The following is an 18,508-nucleotide window of genomic DNA, read 5'->3' on the forward strand; positions in this document are numbered from 1 at the left end:
GTGTTGGTAGGGGGGGGGGGCATTGGGAGTTTCTGCTTTCTGGAGAAGTGTGGGAGGCTGGCCATTTCATTTTGTTTAAATATTTAGTGCTTGCAAAGTAGTTCAAAGCATTGGTCTGAGGATAAAGCCACCATCATTCGTATTTCTTTCCTGGGGAAAGGGAGGACGTTATGTTTTTGCAGCATTGAAAGGTTCTTGGTGTGTTCCCTTTTTTTTAATCCCCAGCTTCTTCAGTCTCTCCAGTCTGCTACTTACCACCAGATAAGCATACTAGTATAACTGAACTGTGCTTAAAGGATCAGCAGTGGAACTTCACTCTGACCTGGCATTACTTGAGTTAATATTTCTGCCAAGGACCCGAGGGCATTTGGCTTCTCAGGAGTGGCTTCTTCAGCCACTGAGATCCACATAGGCATCCCTGTGTGTGGAATGTATGTGAAAGGTTTTCTCCACAACCAAATGAGCAGGGGACTGTAAAAACATGCTTAAAAATATTCTAATTTTAAGTCATTTGGGATGGATCCTGCTGTGAGACAACAGCAGGTCTTGGGGCACTGGAGAAATAGGAAGGGCTCGTGTGTTGGGGAGTCTGGGGAAGCTGAAGGGACCTGGCCGAGGCCCTGGAACAGCTCCAGGGTGGTGACAAGGGATCACTGTCTAAGGCAAGGAGGCACAGTCTCAGCCAGGTGAGACCAGAAGCCCCAGGGAGTGCTGCTGGTGCTGCAGCTGAGGGTTCAAGTGCTGAAGGCAGCTTAGAAGCTGCTTTCCAAGCTGCCCTGGCAAGAGGTGGAAGTTAAATTCTGGTGCTGGGGAAGTTCCCAAAGAATCTGCAGGGTACAGATGCTGTGCTTACCACAGGCCTGGAGGGCAGAGAACTGGGTTCCTGGGCAGGGAGGATTGTTGAACAGTATCCCTGTGAAAGGACAGAGGAGTGCAGTTCCTTCAGAGTTTACAGGTTTCCTCCCAGAGGCACCTGCTCCTTCTGTGACCTGACCTGTCCTCTCCCTTGTACTCTATGCCACCTTCATAGAGTCCTTTCCTCTGGGGAGGAACCATGTCCCACCCTTGTGTTGCTTCTTTCTCTATTGTGTCTCTTCAGGGTGTGTGTCTGACTGATGCCTATAAAATGGTAACTAGCACCTTCCCTGTCACAGAATCACAGAACAGTTTGGGTTGCAAGGGACCTCCAAAGATCATCTAGTCCAACCCCCCTGTAACGAGCAGGTACATCTTCAACTAGATCAGGTTGCTCAGAGCCCCGTCCAACCTGACCTTGAATGTTTCCAGGGATGGGGCATCTACCACCTCTCTGGGCAACCTGTTCCAGTGCTTCACCACCCTCGGCGTAAAAAATTTCTTCCTTATATCTAGTCTGAATCTACCCTCTTTCAGTTTAAAACCATTACCCCTTGTCCTACCACTACAGGCCCTTACTAAAAAGTCTGTCCCCATCTTTCTTGTAAGCCCCCTTTAAGTATTGAAAGGCTGCAATAAGGTCTCCCTGGAGCCTTCTCTTCTCCAGGCTGAACAACCCCAACTCTCTGGGCTTTCCTTCATAGGAGAGGTGTTCCATCTGTCCTCCAGATCACCCAGGGCACACTAGCTTTCTCTCAATTCTTTTTCTTCTCTTCCCACCCACTAGAATTTCTCTTCCTCCAAAGTACCCCTGGGTCTCGCCTTCTCCATCACTCCCCTTTCCTTTCCCCTTACCCACCAAGAAAGTGTGGATGGAGGTGCTGAGCAATCTGTCTCTGCCTGTTGTCTTTGAATATCCTGCAACTCCATGTGCCCCTTTGCTCCTGTCACCCGTCTTATGCCTGGATTCTGTGGTTAATTTTTTTTTTTTAATCCTGTGGGACACCTCCCATTGCCAGGCTGCAATAAGGTTGCTTGGCTTTAAATACTATCCCATGTCCTGCAGCTCTTTGCTGCTGACTGGCCACGCGATGTTATGAGGGTGAAGCTTTACAAGCAGCTGGACCTGTCTCGCTATTTGGCACCACTGGAAGATGTGGTCCTGCTCCTCCTGCTCTTGCTCCCTCCCTTTTGAGGAGATGGGTGTTTGACCTGTCTGTGAGGGGGTTCAGCTGGCTGTGTTTCCTGACGTGTTTGTCTGCTGCCAGTTCAGCAGCTGAGCCCAACCACAGAGGGATCAAACAGGTACCAGGCAAAAAGAGAGAATGTGAAGCCAGGTGGGGAAAGTCCCAGTGCAACCTGACTGGGAGGTGCAGCCCTCCTTGCTTCAGATGTGTGGGCAGGAGGCAGGGACTTCCCAGCCCTCAAAGGCTTGCCCCTCTTGTCATCAGCACAAGCTCGTGACCACTTTTTTGCACAGAGCGCTTTTGCTTTCTCCTTGCTTGGTTAAAAGTATGTAGCAGTTGTCTTGCCAAAGGCTGTCTATGACATTTCCAGGGATAACTGGAGGTAGCAATATTTGAATAGGTCAATGTGTGAGGAGGGGAAGAAGAATTAGAAATTCATGAGGGTGCTCTGAATATTGTGAGACTTGCTCTAGAATTTGCCAAGTCTTGCAGCCCCATAATGTGATTCCCTACAGGGTGCTGGAGGGAGGCTCGTACTTTTGTGAGTCAAATTGGCAGCCTGTGTAGGGAGGCTGAAGGGAATGGATTTGCTTCACGTTGCAAAGCAAGGGTTTCCCTTTTGCACAGTATGCTCTAGAGGGAGACTGCCATCTGTTTGCAGAAATGCTGCTTTTTCCCAAGCCCCTCCAGCTCTTCAAGCTGTTTGTATTCACCTCGGAGATGTGTTTCGAAGCACTGACACGAAACTAACTGTCCCTTTTGGGTCTGTTTCCATCGCAGGATCTGGGATTATGACGTCTTCGCACCCCATCACAGCCAGCACCCCTGAGGGAAGCAGCTATGGTGCTATTGGTACAGTATCTTCCAGAACTGGGGGCACAGGGAGGGTTCTGCCTGGGGCAGGGGAAGGCACTTTAAGGTGCTTTAAAGCCAGAAGGGAATAAAGCTGCAAGCTGCTCCTAAAGCAGCTTGCAACTACTTAAAAAAAAATCGCAGGTTGGGAGGTTCAGGTTGCACTTTAGGGCAAAACACCTACATCAAAAAGGTGGCAAATCTCTGGAAGAGGTGCCCAGAGAGTCTCTGTCTTTGGAAATGTTCATCTCAGCTAGACAAAGCCACAGTCACCTGATAAGTGTTGGTGACAATGCTGCTTCAGGCAGGAGGTTGACTAGGTTGGAAGGGACCGTTGTCAGTCCCAAGCTTTTAGGAGTCTGTATTAGCTCATCAAGCCTGCCTTTAGACAAAAGCATGCCTTTCACTGGAAGGCTGAAGGGTTGTGTGCCGCAAGGCAAGACAGAATCAGAGGTTTTTGCAGTCCAGAGGTTTCATTAGGGGAGAAATAATGTCATGCTGTCAACGGGTGCCCTGGCAGCAGAGGAGGAAAAAAACCTCCAAGGGTCCTGCTAATCTGAGATGATGGGAAATGCCTTCCTTTGCCAGAGTATTTCTTAGTCTCCTTACAACAGTTTTCCCTCCTGTGGAAGGATTGGTATTGAATAGCTCATTGCTGTGGACTTTTGGGCATAATCCTTGAATTTGACAGCTTGGGGACCCAGGTTACAGGGTGAGGTGGTGCAGGTCCAGGGCAGTGTGAGGCAGCTGCTCAAATGAGAGAGGAGAGCAGCTCTGTGTAATTTTGGTCCCAGCTCAGGATGTATTTGCTAACCGTGGTGTAAAGACAGCCCTGACACTCCAGATGTCACCCAGTTGTTGGACTGTGAAGGTGTGATATCTCTGAATGCTTGACAGAGAAACACAGAACTGATATTTCATGAGGTTTGGGAAAAATTCAGGAGGATTTAAGTCCTGGAATAGAGTTGAGGCTTCAGCACCACCCTACTTCCCCTCCCCAATTCCCAAGGAAATGCTTTAAAAGCATTTGGGAAATGAGGAAGAAACTTGTGTTCTGCTCATGCCAGTATGGGCAGTGGGCTGGCTGGGAGCTTGGCTGTGGGAAGTGCAGGCAGGTCCTGCTGATCTGCAGGTGGCAGGTACTGTGCATGCAATGGGAGCAAAGCTGATGCTCTGCTTGCTTTGAAAAATTGACTTTCTTCCTCTTTGTCTTTTGTTCTACAATATTTTTAGAAAAGCTTATATATAAAGCTTATATAAAATCTGGAGATTAACTAGGTCAGCCTGTTTCTGACCCCTGAACAGTCTGCTGCTTTCACTAGGGCTTTTTGGCTTGTCTCAGACTTCCAGATTTCAGAGCCCAGGCTAGTAAAGAGTAGAAAATATTAGAGATGAAAAGTAATAGAACAAAAGCAGGAGAAAAACCAAAATGCTGCAGAGGAGGGAAGATGGTCCTTGAAAGTGCTCTTAGTTGATATCTGAGACTTTTAGGAAGGTGTTTGATCATGGAAAAACTTGTTCCCTGAAATGGCCATATCAGCTTGTCCCAGCAGATTGTGGCAGATATCTGGGGCAGCTTTCTTGTTGCTGTGCATAGAGGGATTTAACCTTTACCCTGCCTGTTTCCTTCTCCCCACTCTGCTCCAGACGAGTCAGGCTCCAGTGGTGGACATCAGTTGTCTTCCCCTGAGCGTGGACCACCAGCTGGTTCTGACACAGACAGCTCTGTGGAGGAGGAGAGCGACTTCGACACCATGCCGGAAATTGAAAGTGATAAGAACGTCATCCGCACTAAGGTATGGCTGGCGTTGCAGCTGTGGCCGTGATGCTGGGCCATGGACACATCTGGGCCAGGACCAGCACTAGTCACTTGCCAGGGTTTTTAAGTTTCCGCTTCCCTTTTAGGTAGATTTAATCTAACAAAGCCAAATGTGCTTCTCAGTGCTTTTTCAGAGTCTAGAAAGTTTTTCTGCTGTGCTAAGTGTGCTGCTGAAATGAGTGACTTAATACAGAAAATCAGAATGTATTGGGGACTTCCGAGAAAGGAAGAAGCAGCCCAGAGTGTCCCAGAAGGTCCAATGAGGTGGGAGAGCATAGGGAGAAAATAATGTGCAATAGTAGGTAGTTATCTGGTACGAGTAGTGTGACTGCAGTGGATGTACAGAGGAGCTTTAAGCTAGCAGCTTTCAGACTGCCTCCTTTTGTCACCCTGCACTGCTCCGTGTGGTCAGAGCCAGTCCTGGAGGTCAGAGGGTTTTGCCGAACTCATCCCCCACAGAATCAAGGGACACAACGGGCTTGCTGTGTAAAAAATGCTCCAAATAGCACCAAGCTGCATATTGTCCAAATACGTCAAGATCTTCTACTGGCTTCTGTAGTCTTCATTAGTTTTTTTTTCTGTTTTCTTTCCTCTTTCCCCACCCACTAATGTTTTAGGTGTTCCTCTATCTATCAGACTTGTCCAGGAAGGACCGAAGGATTGTCAGCAAAAAATACAAAATCTATTTCTGGTAAGGAGAAGACAAACTGGTAAGGCCCAAGCTCTGGACCCAGCCTCTGGTTGTGGAGTCTGTCCACGTGCCCTTCTTCTGAACCACGCTTTAGACCTGAGGGTATTCTTTGAGCCATCCTGTTACACATTCTGACCCTATTCCAACTAATAACTGCAGTTCCCACATACCTCAAATAAGGATATTTGTGGACCAGTGCACACATGATCCTGGCAATGGATTCTGGTTTGCATAATTGCTTTAAAGTGTGGTAACAACTGGTGTGCTGGAACATACTGGGAAAGGGGAGAAATTAGCACTTAAATAAATGAGCTTGTGGTCCACATCCTGGCTTTTCTTGTGCCCTTAGCATTTGCCTCCTATTTGCATTAACACATTTGCTCTTCTGCATCAGGAGATCATAACCAGAGGTATAAAGCTCTGGCTGGGAGAGCAGGGTCTGTGTCCTTAGACACCGAGGTGTACACATTCCTCCCCGAGCACTGTGAGGCTTTGTCCTGGGTGTGCACCAATTGTTTTGGTGTGTGTAACTGCTGCTACTGTCTCCTCTCTGCAGGAACATCATCACCATTGCAGTGTTTTATGCCCTGCCAGTCATCCAGCTCGTCATCACTTACCAGACGGTGCGTTGGGCTCTGTGTGGCTGTCCCCTGTGCTTGGGTACTCTTGCTTTTAAACTTGCTCTGTGGTTGCATGGTGTAAGGATGATAGTTGCAGTGAAACTGGGATCACCCAGGAATCCTGCTCTGTCTGAGGGGCAGTTTACCTTAGCTGCTATCTCTGCACCATGTGTTGAGTGTTGCTACTGGGTTGGCTGTAGCACAGGAGTGCAGCTGTTTTCCTGCTCATCTGATTCCTCATGTGGGGTCTGTTTCATTTTAGAGGCAGAAGGAATCTGCTGTTATCTCTAAAAGACAACTGAAAGCAAGTAGGATTTGCTGTGATACGAGTGATTTCTCCTCCCTTCTCCCCGCCCTGCCCTTGCTATCCTGCTGTTACTCAGATATCTGCAAGCAGATCTATTAGTAGTGGGGTTGAGAGCACACAATATGCTTCCCCTGAAGACTGTTGTCAGGTTTGTGGCCTGTGGCAACATCTTGTCCCCCCCTAAAAGCTTCACTTGCAGATGTCAGTACTTCCCTGTGCCAGTGCTAGAGCTAGGCTGTGTCCTGGTACACCTTGTGTACATGCAGTGTTTGCATGAAGCAAACCCCCCAAAACAGAGAGGATTTGCTAATATCAGGTCTCCCACCTCCTCTCTGTCCAGGTAGTGAACGTGACAGGCAATCAGGACATCTGCTACTACAACTTTCTGTGCGCTCATCCTCTTGGGGTGCTGAGGTGAGTGAGCCCTGCGGTCACTGCATTATTGTCTCGTGCCTCCTGAGTGTTTGTGCTGTGCCCAAGGATTTTATCCTCACAGTAACTGTGTTAAGACCACTGAGAGTTTAGGACGGACAGCTTTCTGGTTTGCTCAGCAGTGGCTTTCTGTTGCAGTGAGCGCTCATCCTCTTGGGGTGCTGAGGTGAGTGAGCCCTGCGGTCACTGCATTATTGTCTCGTGCCTCCTGAGTGTTTGTGCTGTGCCCAGGTTAGGATTTTATCCTCACAGTAACTGTGTTAAGACCACTGAGAGTTTAGGACTCTGAGCTTTCTGGTTTGCTCAGCAGTGGCTTTCTGTTGCAGTGAGACGCGTGCACCCAGAAACATATAGCACCTGGGTTCCCCTAGCAAACCTACGGCACAGCAATGAGGTACTCCTGTGCTCTTTTGGACACTTTCACTTGTACCCAAGGAGCAGCAGCTCTGCAAAGAGGTTCAGATCAGTCCTTTCAGTGCAGCATTTCTCTGACCTAATGTGGGAGTGCAAAGAAAGCCCAGAGCTAGGAATCTCACAGAGGAAGTGTTAAATCCACTGGGGCAGGTGAACTACTCAACCTAAAATTGTCATCCAGGGTGTAAAACTGGCAGGTGTTTGGCAGCTGCTGAGGTGGAGGATGGTGGGGGGGGAGTGAAATGGATTCAGCTTATCATGGCCCAGGGTTCAGCTTCCCTGCTGCTGTGCTGCCTTTGTCTTAAACCACCTTTTTCCCTGCAGTGCCTTCAACAACATCCTCAGCAATGTGGGCCACATGCTGCTGGGCTTTCTCTTCCTCCTCATTGTGTTGCGCAGGGACATTCTCCACCGTCGGGCCATGGAGATGAAAGATGTCTATACGCTGGTAGGAAGCATGGTTGCATGGGGCTGAGTGGAGGGAGGAAAGACAGGGAGAACTTGAAAACCAGAGTGATACACAGTGGGTTTCCACTTGCCTTCCTTGCTGGAGGATTGAATCCTCCTCTTTTTTCCTCCTCTGAAAAAGGGTCTAGGTGGGACGCTTATGTTCTTGCACACCCCAGTACTTTGTTGCTTGCAGTATGTCCATACTGCCATGGTGACCCAGCCTGGGCTTGTGAAGACAAGGAGATGAGTAGAGGAACGACTGCTGTGGCTGTGGCTTTTCCTCCAGTGCTCACTGTGGAGGAACTGGGACAGTAAGAGTGTCCCAAGATGCTTTTGTTTATAGTGACGTTTGATTTGTCTTATACAATCAAGAGTTCCTTCTTGGCACTCTTGTTAGCAAGAGGGAATAGAGCTGCCTATGATAACCCAGAAGAATTTGGCTGCCTCTAGCTCCGAAGCAGAGCTGCTTGTAGCCAGAGCTTCTGCAGTCTCTTCGGTATCTTCTGGGAGAGGATGAGGAAATCTGCAGCCCTGTGGGCAGTGGTGCTGGTGGCTTCTGGAGATAAACAGCTCTGTTTTCACTGGCTTGGTAGCAAGTAAAGGCCTTAGCAGTTTTAATAGTCTGTGCTTATGGTTTTCAGATAAGATCTCAGCCAGACTGAGATGGAGATGCCTTCTCACCTGGGCTGATGGGATCTGCTCCTCAGGTGCTTTTAACCTCCTACTGACCACAAGAGCAAGGCTGCTATTCTGGGTCCCCAGTGCTCTCTCAATTTTGGGCAGGATGTAGCGTGGCACAAGGTACAGGACAGAGATTTTTAGTCTCAAGATGTCAGTACCAAGACACTGAGGACTTCAGCCCCCAGAAGTTTCTGTGTGATTAGCTCGGGTTTGCTGCCTGTGGATTCACCTGGCTATGCAGTGTAGCTAAATGCAGAGCCTATGGTTGCACACAGCACACTGTGCTGCGCTGGTGACTGAAGGACATGCGTAGGGGTTAGGAGGGATGAAGTGATGGAGAGTGGAAGCTCACTTGTCATCAGGACAGTGAGGGTACTTACTATACAGCTCTGCTCTCTTCCAGGACTATGGGATCCCAAAGCATTTTGGTCTCTTTTATGCTATGGGCATCGCTCTGATGATGGAAGGGGTGCTCAGTGCCTGTTATCACGTCTGCCCTAATTACTCCAATTTCCAGTTTGGTAAGCTGAGTTTCCTTTCTCCTTTTGAGCTGGAGGTAGGATTTGCCATGCTCTCTCTCCTGCTGAGTTACTGGCATTTCCCATCCCTCTACCCTTGCAAACCTCCCTGGCGTCTGCCTGTTCCAGGGCTCAGTCAGGAGGCAGTGAGGCTTTGAATGCCGGGGACTAACGCATTTCAGCCTCCTCTCCAGACCTTGGGACTCTGGTAGCGCACTGCTGGCAAGATCTCCCTTTTGAGATCTCTTGCAGCTCAGTGTTTGAAGATAGTAAATGCACACCCTGAGTGGCAGAGTGCTCAAGCCTAGGAAGCCTCTGTCTGCCATCTCAGTGGAAACTTTCCTCTGTGGGCTTCTTTGCCTTCCTGGGGAAGAGAAGGCTCAGGCAGGATCTTGCCTATGTGCGTAAATACCCAATGAGAAGGAATGAAGATGAGTGAGCCAGGCTCTTCTTGGTGGCAGAACGAGAGGCAATGGGTACAATTAAAACACAGGAAACTCTATCTGAACACAGGAAAAGACTTCCCCCCACCCCCTACCCTGTCGCCCTTTGAGGGTGGTCAAAGACTGAACAGGTTGCCCAGAGAGGTTGTGAAGTCTTCTGTGGAGATATTCAAAGCCTGACTGGACATGGTCCTGGACAACCCTCTCATAGCTGACCCTGCTTGAGCAGGGGGTGTTGGACTACACAACCTCCAGAGGTCCCTTCTAACCTCAACCATTCTGTGATTCCCTGCCTGTTTCTGTGCTGCACTGTGGGCACTTAGTTTCTGAGCCTCTTTAGTTTTTGCTGCCCCAGAGCATGGTAGATGTGCTACAAGATGGCAAAGCACAAAGTGCTATACAATGTAGTGCAGCATCAGGATTTGTGCCTGCGAGCCTTGGGTTTGGCCCTGCTGCTGCATGTCTTTATATGCACTCAGAGCAGCTTTCTCAGCCTACTGGCAGTACCTGTTTTCACTGTTTCTGTTGTGCTCCCTCCATAGACACCTCCTTCATGTACATGATCGCAGGACTGTGCATGCTCAAGCTCTACCAGACCCGCCACCCAGACATCAATGCCAGCGCCTACTCTGCCTATGCCTCGTTCGCTGTGGTCATCTGTCTGGCTGTCCTTGGAGTGGTATGGCTCCCTCTTACCTACCTGCTTCTCTGGGAAGGAGATGGTGTGGCTGGGAACATAGCTTAAGTGGGCAAATGACTGGGGAGAGAAGCACGGTAGGATAAGAGTGTGTTAAGCAGCTGCTAGCATTTGAATCCCCAGTGCTCTTGGGTTTTCCCCCTCCCTTCCCCTGGGCTTGCAGGGAGGGGAAAAGCAGAGCAGTTTTCTCTAGATGGGCTCGTTTTTGGGCTTTGCCCACCGCATGCCCTCAAGAGGAGAAATTCATGCATCCAGGTTTCTGTGACCGAGCATGCAGCTGGTCTCCTGCGGGGTGGCTCACCTTGGAGGATGGGGGTGAGGCTGGCTGACCTTCCAAGACAAGTGTCTTCTACCTAATTGCTTGTGCCTCTTTCTCCCCTGTGGAAAACTCTGTGTTGCTGGGTACAGCTCCTGCAGTTGGCCTTGCTATCTTTGGAGAGGTGCAGGGCTAGAATAATGGCTGGGGTCTCCCAGGCAAGTTTCTGGAGTACCTGCCTATAGAAAGGCACTGGAGCAGAAGGGATCACAAGAGGGTCGCTCTTGTGCACCAGTAGTCACTGTCAGATCAGACTGGTACAGGGCTTTGCCCGTTTGCTCATAGCATTGCGGGTATTGAGCTGGGCTTGCCTGAATCCCCAACCTGTGCTTTACCTTGGAGGTCTCTGCTTCTGTTTTTTTGGAGGACTGTTTCATTTGGCAGTAACCAGGCAAAGTCCCTTGAATTCTTGCTCTGAACTAGCAGCTAGATCCCAGTGGGCTGTCAGCCCCTCACTACCACACATAATGCAGAATACCAGTTGATTGTGCGAAGGTCTCTGGGTAGGAGACTGTGGGATAAGGCATGCAGGAGCAGCTGGCAAACTTGGTACTTTCCAAGAATCTCTTGATAGTTGTGGTAGATCTGCACACCCGGGTTCAAAACACTGGGGTTTTATTATGGGATGCTGTTTCTTTTCTTGTGCGATGCTTTGAAGCTGTAGTTTCCCCACACAGGAAATGTTCAGGCAAGTGCTGTGCCCCAGGGGAGGGGAGTGTGTGGTCACAGCCTGATGCAGACCAGAGTTTCTGGACTCCTTAATGTGTAACTGAAAAATTAAAGTTTTAATATAGCATTAACCTGCATTTGTAGGTCACTTCCAGTCCTTAAATAAAGTGAAAGAGTACAATAGGTGCAATTGCCTACAGAGCAGCTTTGTCCTTTTTCATCTACTACGGCGCGCTTGTTAAAGTAACGGTTGGTTCCCTGACTGCCTTTTTAAAAATCCAGCTCCTGGCTGGAGAGCTGCTGCCCACCTCAGCGGGGAGAGCTTGCCTAGTCTGGGAGTCCCTGCATTTCTGCTCCCTGGGCCAGCTGCAGTCCTTCTAGGCTGTCATTCTTGTCTGAAGGGGCATTCAGAAAGAACGGTCTTCTCTCCAGAAGTGCTGAGCTCCTCTTGCTTCTCTGGACTTTGGATTTATAGATCTGTTTTGGGGTTAGCAGATTTGAGGGTTTCTCTTCCACATTCAGTGAGGTTGTCTAATACCCCATGGTGACATAGAAGAGAAAAGGATCAGCCTGCTGATAACAGGGCTCAGTTTGCTTTTAATATGTCTGCTTTCAGGTTTTCGGGAAAAATGACATGTGGTTTTGGGTCATTTTCTCAATGATCCATGTTTTGGCCTCGCTGGCTCTCAGCACGCAGATCTACTACATGGGCCGCTTCAAGATTGGTAAGTGCTGTGACTGAACCATCTTGCTCTAGGGTGTGCAGGTGCCTCCTGTCCTCACCTGCGTGAGTTGCCAATGCAGCACATCTGTGAGCATGGTCCTGTGGCCTGTGCTTGTGTTCTGGGTTATCCTGTCCTCTCATCCATCTGATGCTCTTCCTGGCCTCTGAAGTCCTTGTGCTGCTGCTTCCCAGACCCATGGGAGTCAGCATGACCTGTCTGCTCTGTGGTGGCAGAAGAGCTGGGCTCTGCGGGAGCCTGCCCTTCAGCTACAGCTCTCCCTAGCGCTGTGCTCAGAGTGGTGAGCTATGTAAAACCCTGTCATGGGGTGAGGGGGGAGAGGGTCTGGTGGGGAACCTGGCTCTTGTGCTCTGCTTACAAACATATTTCTCCTTCCTCTTCTGCTCCTGTCTGCCTCAGATGGCCCTGACTCAGGTAACTGTCAGCAGCTCTCATTTTTCTCTGTTGAACTGATTGAGCAGCGGCACAGCAGCTGGGGATGCATGGATGTGTGTGGGGAGGCAGGCTCGTGTGCCACCTGGGGTCGGCACTTGAGAAATGAAGTCAGTTCGCCAGCAGCACTGCCAGTCCTGTTCCTTGGCAGAAAGGTGGTGATATAGCACAGGAGAGCTCTGATCTTGACGCAGGAGTCTTTTCAAGCTCGGCATTTGTGGCTGAAGAGGGGCATGTGTGTGCATGTATGTTTGGCTTTCCCCACTGCCACTGATGGCTCTCCAGTGAAGCTTCTGCAATGATTTTGAGAGCAGGAGTGTCTGGAGCGCGCTCCGCCCCTCTGGGACTCTCTTAAGGACTGTGCGATGAGTTTCTGCTGTTTCCCTGCTCTGGCAGCTTGTTCCATGGAAGGTGCTTTTTCTCCTTCCTGCACACACCTCTCTCCTCCAGAGATGCAGTTGCAAAGCCAGCCTGTTTATGTGTACAGACGGGGCCTATTTGACTTCTGGGCAGTGCCAGTGGCAAGGGGATTATTTTTTTTTTTTAACCTGTCACTCTGGCCAAATGCCATCCACATCCTGTAGTGGCTGCCCTAGTGCTCAGCACAGACTGCTCCCAAAGGGCAAGAAATGAACCTGTGGACACCCTGACCCTCTGCAGGCTGAGTCCTCTGTTGTCAGCCAGTGGGTGTCCACGTCTTTTCCCCGTAGGCATTTTGGAGCTCACTCTACTGGCTTTTTATTACCCTCTTCTTTGGCAGACTTGGGGATATTTCGACGGGCAGCGATGGTGCTGTACACGGACTGTATCCAGCAGTGCAGTCGACCAATGTACATGGTAGGTGATTTCTCATCTCGGCACCTCCTGCAGCAATTACTCACTTTCTAGGCAATGTGCAGAGGAAAGAGTTGTGGCTATTTGAAAAGTGATGCTTCTCTTTTCCCACAAATGGTCGGGTAAGTGTAGATCTCTGCTGGAGCAGTTTATCCCCAACTCTCAGGCCTCCCCTGAGCTAAGGCTTGGTGAATAAAACACCAGAGCAAAGGTGAGACAAGCATGATAGGATTTATCTTTGCTCTTGTTCTCTGGGGGCATCCGTTCAAAGGGATGGGTATGAGGCTCTGTGCAGCGCAGCCTCTCCAGAGAAGGTAGCAACTATTTTGGCTCTGTGGCTTAAGCAACAGCTATTGCTATTTCTACAGCACCTCAGGGCAGACAGCAAAAAAGTAAGAAACAGTAGCTGTTACCTTGTGTCCCACTGATTACTTTCTTCTTGACACAGAGTGCTAATTAGGGCTTGAAGCCAAATGAAGTTTTTATCCATGAGCATCCTTTTTATTTGTATTTATTTATTCTCCCATCTCTGAATAAGTGTCAGACTGAGTTTTGCAAGCAAACCTGGTGCGTTCAGGCATAAAGTAAGCCTGGCCAGCCTGAAATAGCTATGTCATCAAAGCAGCTGTAAGCATAAATGCACATGCCCCACAGATGTAACCCTTCTGCCTGCTGTAGTTACAGTGCTTCCCTAGCTAATGGTGAGATGAGTGAAAAAAGGCTCTGGATATGTGCGGGATGCTAGCCAAAGCTTCCCCTACTGCCTCTTTCAAGCATGTCCTTTCTCTGTGCAATAATTTTTCTGTAAAATGGTGGGAGGGAAGGAATCTAACTAGAAAAACAGTGGAAACAGTCAAAGGATTTGCAGGACCTCCTGAGACTGATCCTTAAGTGCTGGGCTTGTCCTTTTTTAGATGTTTAGTCTCCTTCTTGCAACACTTTCTTCAAATTTGTGAGGGCCAGAGCAGTTTCCATCTGGCAAAAGCTCCGGCAGAGCAAACTTCAGAGCCAGGTGCATGTGTGTTTGCAGGAACCAGACTCCAAATCCTCACGTAATGATATCCTGAATTACTGAGGCAAAGGCCTCTTTTTGCATTTCCTTCTGCTTTCATACGATCATCAGTGTCTTCTCTTCAGGACAGGATGGTGCTGCTCATTGTTGGAAACCTGGTCAACTGGTCCTTGTAAGTAGTGGGGTGTGGTTGTCTTGCGTACTTGTGCACGTGGGCAGCAGGATTCAGTATTGACACACAGGTGGTCTGAAGTGATGGGGAAATGCAGCAGTGTCTGTGCAATAGTCCTGTGCTGGGGCCTTTCTGACATGTTTTGGCAAAGAGCTGGATCCGATGAGCGCTGAATGGTAGGCAGATCCATAGGATGCAGTGCGGCACTACAGAGCTACATGAGGCATCCCTCAGTGTTTCAGCTGGTGCTCTCATGGCTTGCATCTGGGCGAGCTTGTGTAGGTCTGGCCTGGTACCGTGGTGCTGCACTGTGCCGTACACAGGCTTCCTATGTAGCTGGGAGGTCTCTGGCGCAGCCAAGATACAGGAGACTCGACAGACGCTGGTTAGTCACAGTTACAGAGCCTGGCTCAGCAGTAACTGCATGGATGGAGGGATCAGTTCTTGGATGAGACTTAAAATCATTGCCCCAGGCTCTTGCTTTTCACTAAAGCTGCTTCTCAGCTTTAGACATGCTTTAGACATTTCCCTCACTTCCATAGTGACTCCTGTCTCCTTCTCAGCAGAAGACATGCCTTCTGCTAAACCTACAGATCTGGGGCCAGCTCCTACTGAGTGAGATGCATTTGGCCATGCGTTGGAAGCAACCCAGGGCCCTTGCCTGTCCTCTGGGGTCTCCGGTTGCTCTCAGCGGTTGACCATGGCTGCGTTTGCTCTGCTTCACTTCTCAGCAGGGAGCAAAGGGGAATGGTGCATTTCCTTCAGGGAACTGGGAGGCTATGGCAGTGTTGCTGTGTCCTGTGGTCTGGGGGGAGCAGCGCATGGCGGTCAGTTTGGGGATGTACCCTGTCCCCAGTGAAAGAGGCTGTCTAATGTCCATTCTTCACTCTCTCAGTGCTATCTTTGGGCTGGTGTATCGGCCCAGAGACTTTGCCTCCTACATACTGGGGATCTTTATCTGTAACCTGTTGCTGTATCTGGCTTTCTACATCATCATGAAGGTAAAGGAGGCAGCTGTAGCTGTCCCTGGGATGCCTGTCTCCAAAGGGGAAGGGATGGGCCTCTTTTTTTGGCTGCAGTCTGGGTTCCTGTGGTGCTGCAGAGGGATGTGGAGGGGCATTGTGGGGCTCAGGGTGGGACAAGGTGTTGGTGTTGGGGAGGGATGCTGTGTAGCCATCTCGGGGGTGGCTGGGCTGTGTCTCCCTGGGGTGGGCAGCCCTTCGTGGATGCAGATGGTCCAGGCTGGTGTGTCAGCCCTATGCATGGCTCCGGCCCCGGGAATAACTCGGGGCACGTTGTGAGGCTATGTCCCTGTCTGCAGCTCCGCAGCTCTGAGAAGCTCCTGCCCATCCCGCTGTTCTGCATCGTGGCCACGGCAGTGGTGTGGGCAGCCGCCCTCTACTTCTTCTTCCAGACCCTCAGCAGCTGGGAGGTAAAGTTCCCCTTTCACTGTCCTTCTGTCCATCTCCCGTCATCTTTCCTTCCTGTTGTTCGTTTTACACAAAAAAAATACTCTGGGGAAGAGTCTTGGGCTGCTCATGGAGAGCTGAAAGGGTTTAACTCCTTCAGCAGACTGGGAAGGGAGCATGGGAGACTGTGCTGAGCCAAAAATGACTGTATGCATGCAGCTGTGGAGAGACTATTTATGACCCAGGTGATCCGGAGGTGACTGGTCCTCACCAGGGGACAGAGGAGGACCTAGGGATCTGAAAGCAAAACTGGACAAATCCTGACCAGTGCTGGATGGAAGACTTCTTCCTGGAGCAGATGGCCAATGGGGAATAACCTGCCTGGGGTTGTGGGGGCTCTCCATGGCCTGGGAGGCTCTTAAATCCTGACTGGATGCCTTCTAACAAGATACCGTGTCCATCTCCATGGAAGTGAGGGGCTTGCCGCAGGGTGGTCTGGTGGAGGCTGTGCAGCTTGTGCTATGCGGGACCTCAGATGTGGAGACCAGAGGGGTGCCCCCAGCTGTGGGTTGTGGCCCCAGATCCATCTCCAGGTCTAAGTATGACATTGTGTTCCTGCCCTGCTCTCACCACATGTCCAGCCAGCACAGCACTTTTTCCTGGCTCCCGCATGGAGAGTTAAGACAGGGCGATCTCCAGAGGGTCCAACGTGGCCAGCCAGGGCCCTGTGTGAGTGGATATCAGGTCCTGACACCCTGCCTGCTCCCCTAGGAGACTCCAGCAGAGTCCCGGGAAAAGAACCGGCCGTGCATCCTGCTGGGCTTCTTCGATGACCATGACATCTGGCACTTCCTCTCCGCAGCTGCCTTGTTCTTCTCCTTTCTGGTGAGTCCTGCTGAGCCTCCCACTCTGCTGTATGGCCTCACCCTCTCCTCTTCCTCCTTGTCCCTCTCTATCCGCATGGAGCTGTGGCTGCCCCAGGGCCCCACAGAAGTGCCCCAACTCCTCTGCTTGGCTCTGCCTCCAGACATCCTTCACAGTGGGATGCTCCTTGTCAGTGGGATCAGGGATCAGTCTTCCTCCTTTGGCTTGTTGCTCCCTGTGCCTCCTAGCCTCAAATTCCCTCTGGGGCTGTGGGTTACACAGCTGTTGTGAGGAAGCTGAGGAGCTGCTGGTGTGACCAACCCTCTCATGAGTTTGTGAGGACCTCCCAGAAAGGGACCCTGCTCCCTTTGACCCAGGCAGTAGGGTCACTGGTGTGGAGCTTAGCTCACTCCTGGGCTTTCCCTCACTTCCATAGTGACTCCTGTGCTCCTCTACTTGGTACCTCTTTTCAGGCCTGATGGTCTGTGTGGTGGCAAAGGTGGAGGCATCCCCTGCGGTGGGGTCACAGCATAGTGTTTTGGGGAAGTGGAGAGGAGACCTTAATCCTAGCTGTGCAAGGTGCAAACTGTTTGTGAAGGAGCTGCCTGGCCACGTGCAATGTCTGAGCTGTGGTCAAGCAATTCCCACCCTGCTGCCTCCTGGATGGTTCTTCAGAGGCTAGTGATGAGGGACCAGCTTACAAGTAGCATCTCCATCGTGGTTGGGGCAGGATTACCTGCTCAGGTCCTTGGGGTACTCTAGGCAGAGCTACCTGTTAGCTGTGCTGCCAGAGTGACTTGCTGGGAGTGTCACAGAAACAAAGTTAATCTGGCACATCTGCATGGGTTGCTGTTGTGACTCCTGTATGTGCTGGAGACGTGGCCTAGGTGGAGCCCCCCTGTGATGAGATGCCATCAGGAGCTGGTCATTCTCCCCAGCCGTGGGCTGGCCAGCGAGAACTGAAGCTGCCTCGCACTTTCCTCCTCAGGTCCTGTTGACCCTGGATGATGACCTGGATGCAGTGCGCAGGGACAAGATCCCGGTGTTCTGAGTCCTCAGGGGACGGGGGCGCAGGGGCGTCCCAAACCGCTCAGCCAAAGGCACTGGGCCACCGGCATCTGTGGAGAATGAGCCTGCTTCCGTGGCCGACAACCCCGTGGGAGCAGGGGAGCTGGATCCCACAGCAAGCACGAAGGGGTGCTGTGGTAACTGAGGCGGGACCGGGAGGGAAGATAATGTTTGCTCCTTTCCCACTGCACCCTCTGGGGCAGGCACGAGCCGGCGGCTGAGGCCAGTGCACAGCCCTCTGTGTTGTAGGTCCAGCAGGTGCTGGAGCCAGTGAAGAGGGAAGAAACAGGAGGTGTGTTTGAGCTTTGCTTCCCTTCCTCCCTGCTGATGTGCTCCGCTTCCTCTCCAGTGAGCAGGCTTGAGAAGTGCAGCGCAACTCCTCCTGCATCAGCAGCCGGCGCCTGTACCCTGCAGGCTGCTGCCCTCAGAGAGTCCCTTCAGCAGCACAGGGAGAGCGTTTGGTTCCTGACCCACAGCCGCTGAGTGAGCAAAGGACTCCAGGCTGAGGTGGCAGTAGGGGACTGGTTTCTTTTTTTTGTTGGAGAGGCTCCTCCTGTAGTTGGTGGGGAGCCACGGTAACAAGAGAAACGAGTCCAAGGGACTGCAGTGTTGGAGGGAGATGGTGGACTAGAGCTGCCCACGAGTGCTCTGCCGGAAGCAGAACCTCCTGCCTTGCTCTTGCGGCCTCTCTCACTTACGCATATTGAACAGCCTCACTTCTCTCTGGTGGCTCCTACGCAGGCGCTTGTCAGTGTGATGGTCTCCTTCACAGCACCAGAAGTGCTGTCCTCAAGCAACCCTAAGAGAGACGGTGCGGTGAAGCTGCAGCCTTGTGTGCTGGGTAGCTCCTTGGCAGCTCCTTGGCTCCTGCTGCATGGCCTTGCTAAAGGGGTAAGGTGGAATGGGGAGGCTGTCCAGCAGCCTCAGACTTTCTCCTCCCACAAGCTTGCTTTGGGGAAACTTGGCAAAGCAGGTTCTCTTACGGGCTGGGTTGAGCTCTTTAGCTAAAGATCTGGACCAAAC

The 18,508-nt window shown here is 51.0% G+C and overlaps 1 protein-coding gene across 1 annotated transcript in view; it reads left to right on the top strand.

Annotated features, from left to right (window-relative positions):
- The window catches only part of SIDT1 (SID1 transmembrane family member 1), a 27,071-nt gene extending 9,603 nt beyond the window's left edge, over positions 1-17,468 (top strand). Inside the window, exons 9-24 of the mRNA XM_019474102.1 lie at positions 2,823-2,894; positions 4,542-4,690; positions 5,331-5,404; positions 5,961-6,027; positions 6,672-6,745; positions 7,502-7,625; positions 8,712-8,829; positions 9,812-9,948; positions 11,568-11,676; positions 12,094-12,108; positions 12,887-12,963; positions 14,098-14,144; positions 15,040-15,145; positions 15,466-15,576; positions 16,325-16,438; positions 17,406-17,468. Coding sequence (XP_019329647.1) covers positions 2,823-2,894; positions 4,542-4,690; positions 5,331-5,404; positions 5,961-6,027; positions 6,672-6,745; positions 7,502-7,625; positions 8,712-8,829; positions 9,812-9,948; positions 11,568-11,676; positions 12,094-12,108; positions 12,887-12,963; positions 14,098-14,144; positions 15,040-15,145; positions 15,466-15,576; positions 16,325-16,438; positions 17,406-17,468 — 1,457 coding nt within the window. The remainder of the gene's footprint in view (positions 1-2,822; positions 2,895-4,541; positions 4,691-5,330; positions 5,405-5,960; positions 6,028-6,671; positions 6,746-7,501; positions 7,626-8,711; positions 8,830-9,811; positions 9,949-11,567; positions 11,677-12,093; positions 12,109-12,886; positions 12,964-14,097; positions 14,145-15,039; positions 15,146-15,465; positions 15,577-16,324; positions 16,439-17,405) is intronic.
- The last annotated feature ends 1,040 nt before the right edge of the window (positions 17,469-18,508 follow it).

Source organism: Aptenodytes forsteri, unplaced genomic scaffold (assembly GCF_000699145.1).
Source record: "Aptenodytes forsteri isolate BGI_AS27 unplaced genomic scaffold, ASM69914v1 Scaffold216, whole genome shotgun sequence".
NCBI classification, from domain to species: domain Eukaryota; kingdom Metazoa; phylum Chordata; class Aves; order Sphenisciformes; family Spheniscidae; genus Aptenodytes; species Aptenodytes forsteri.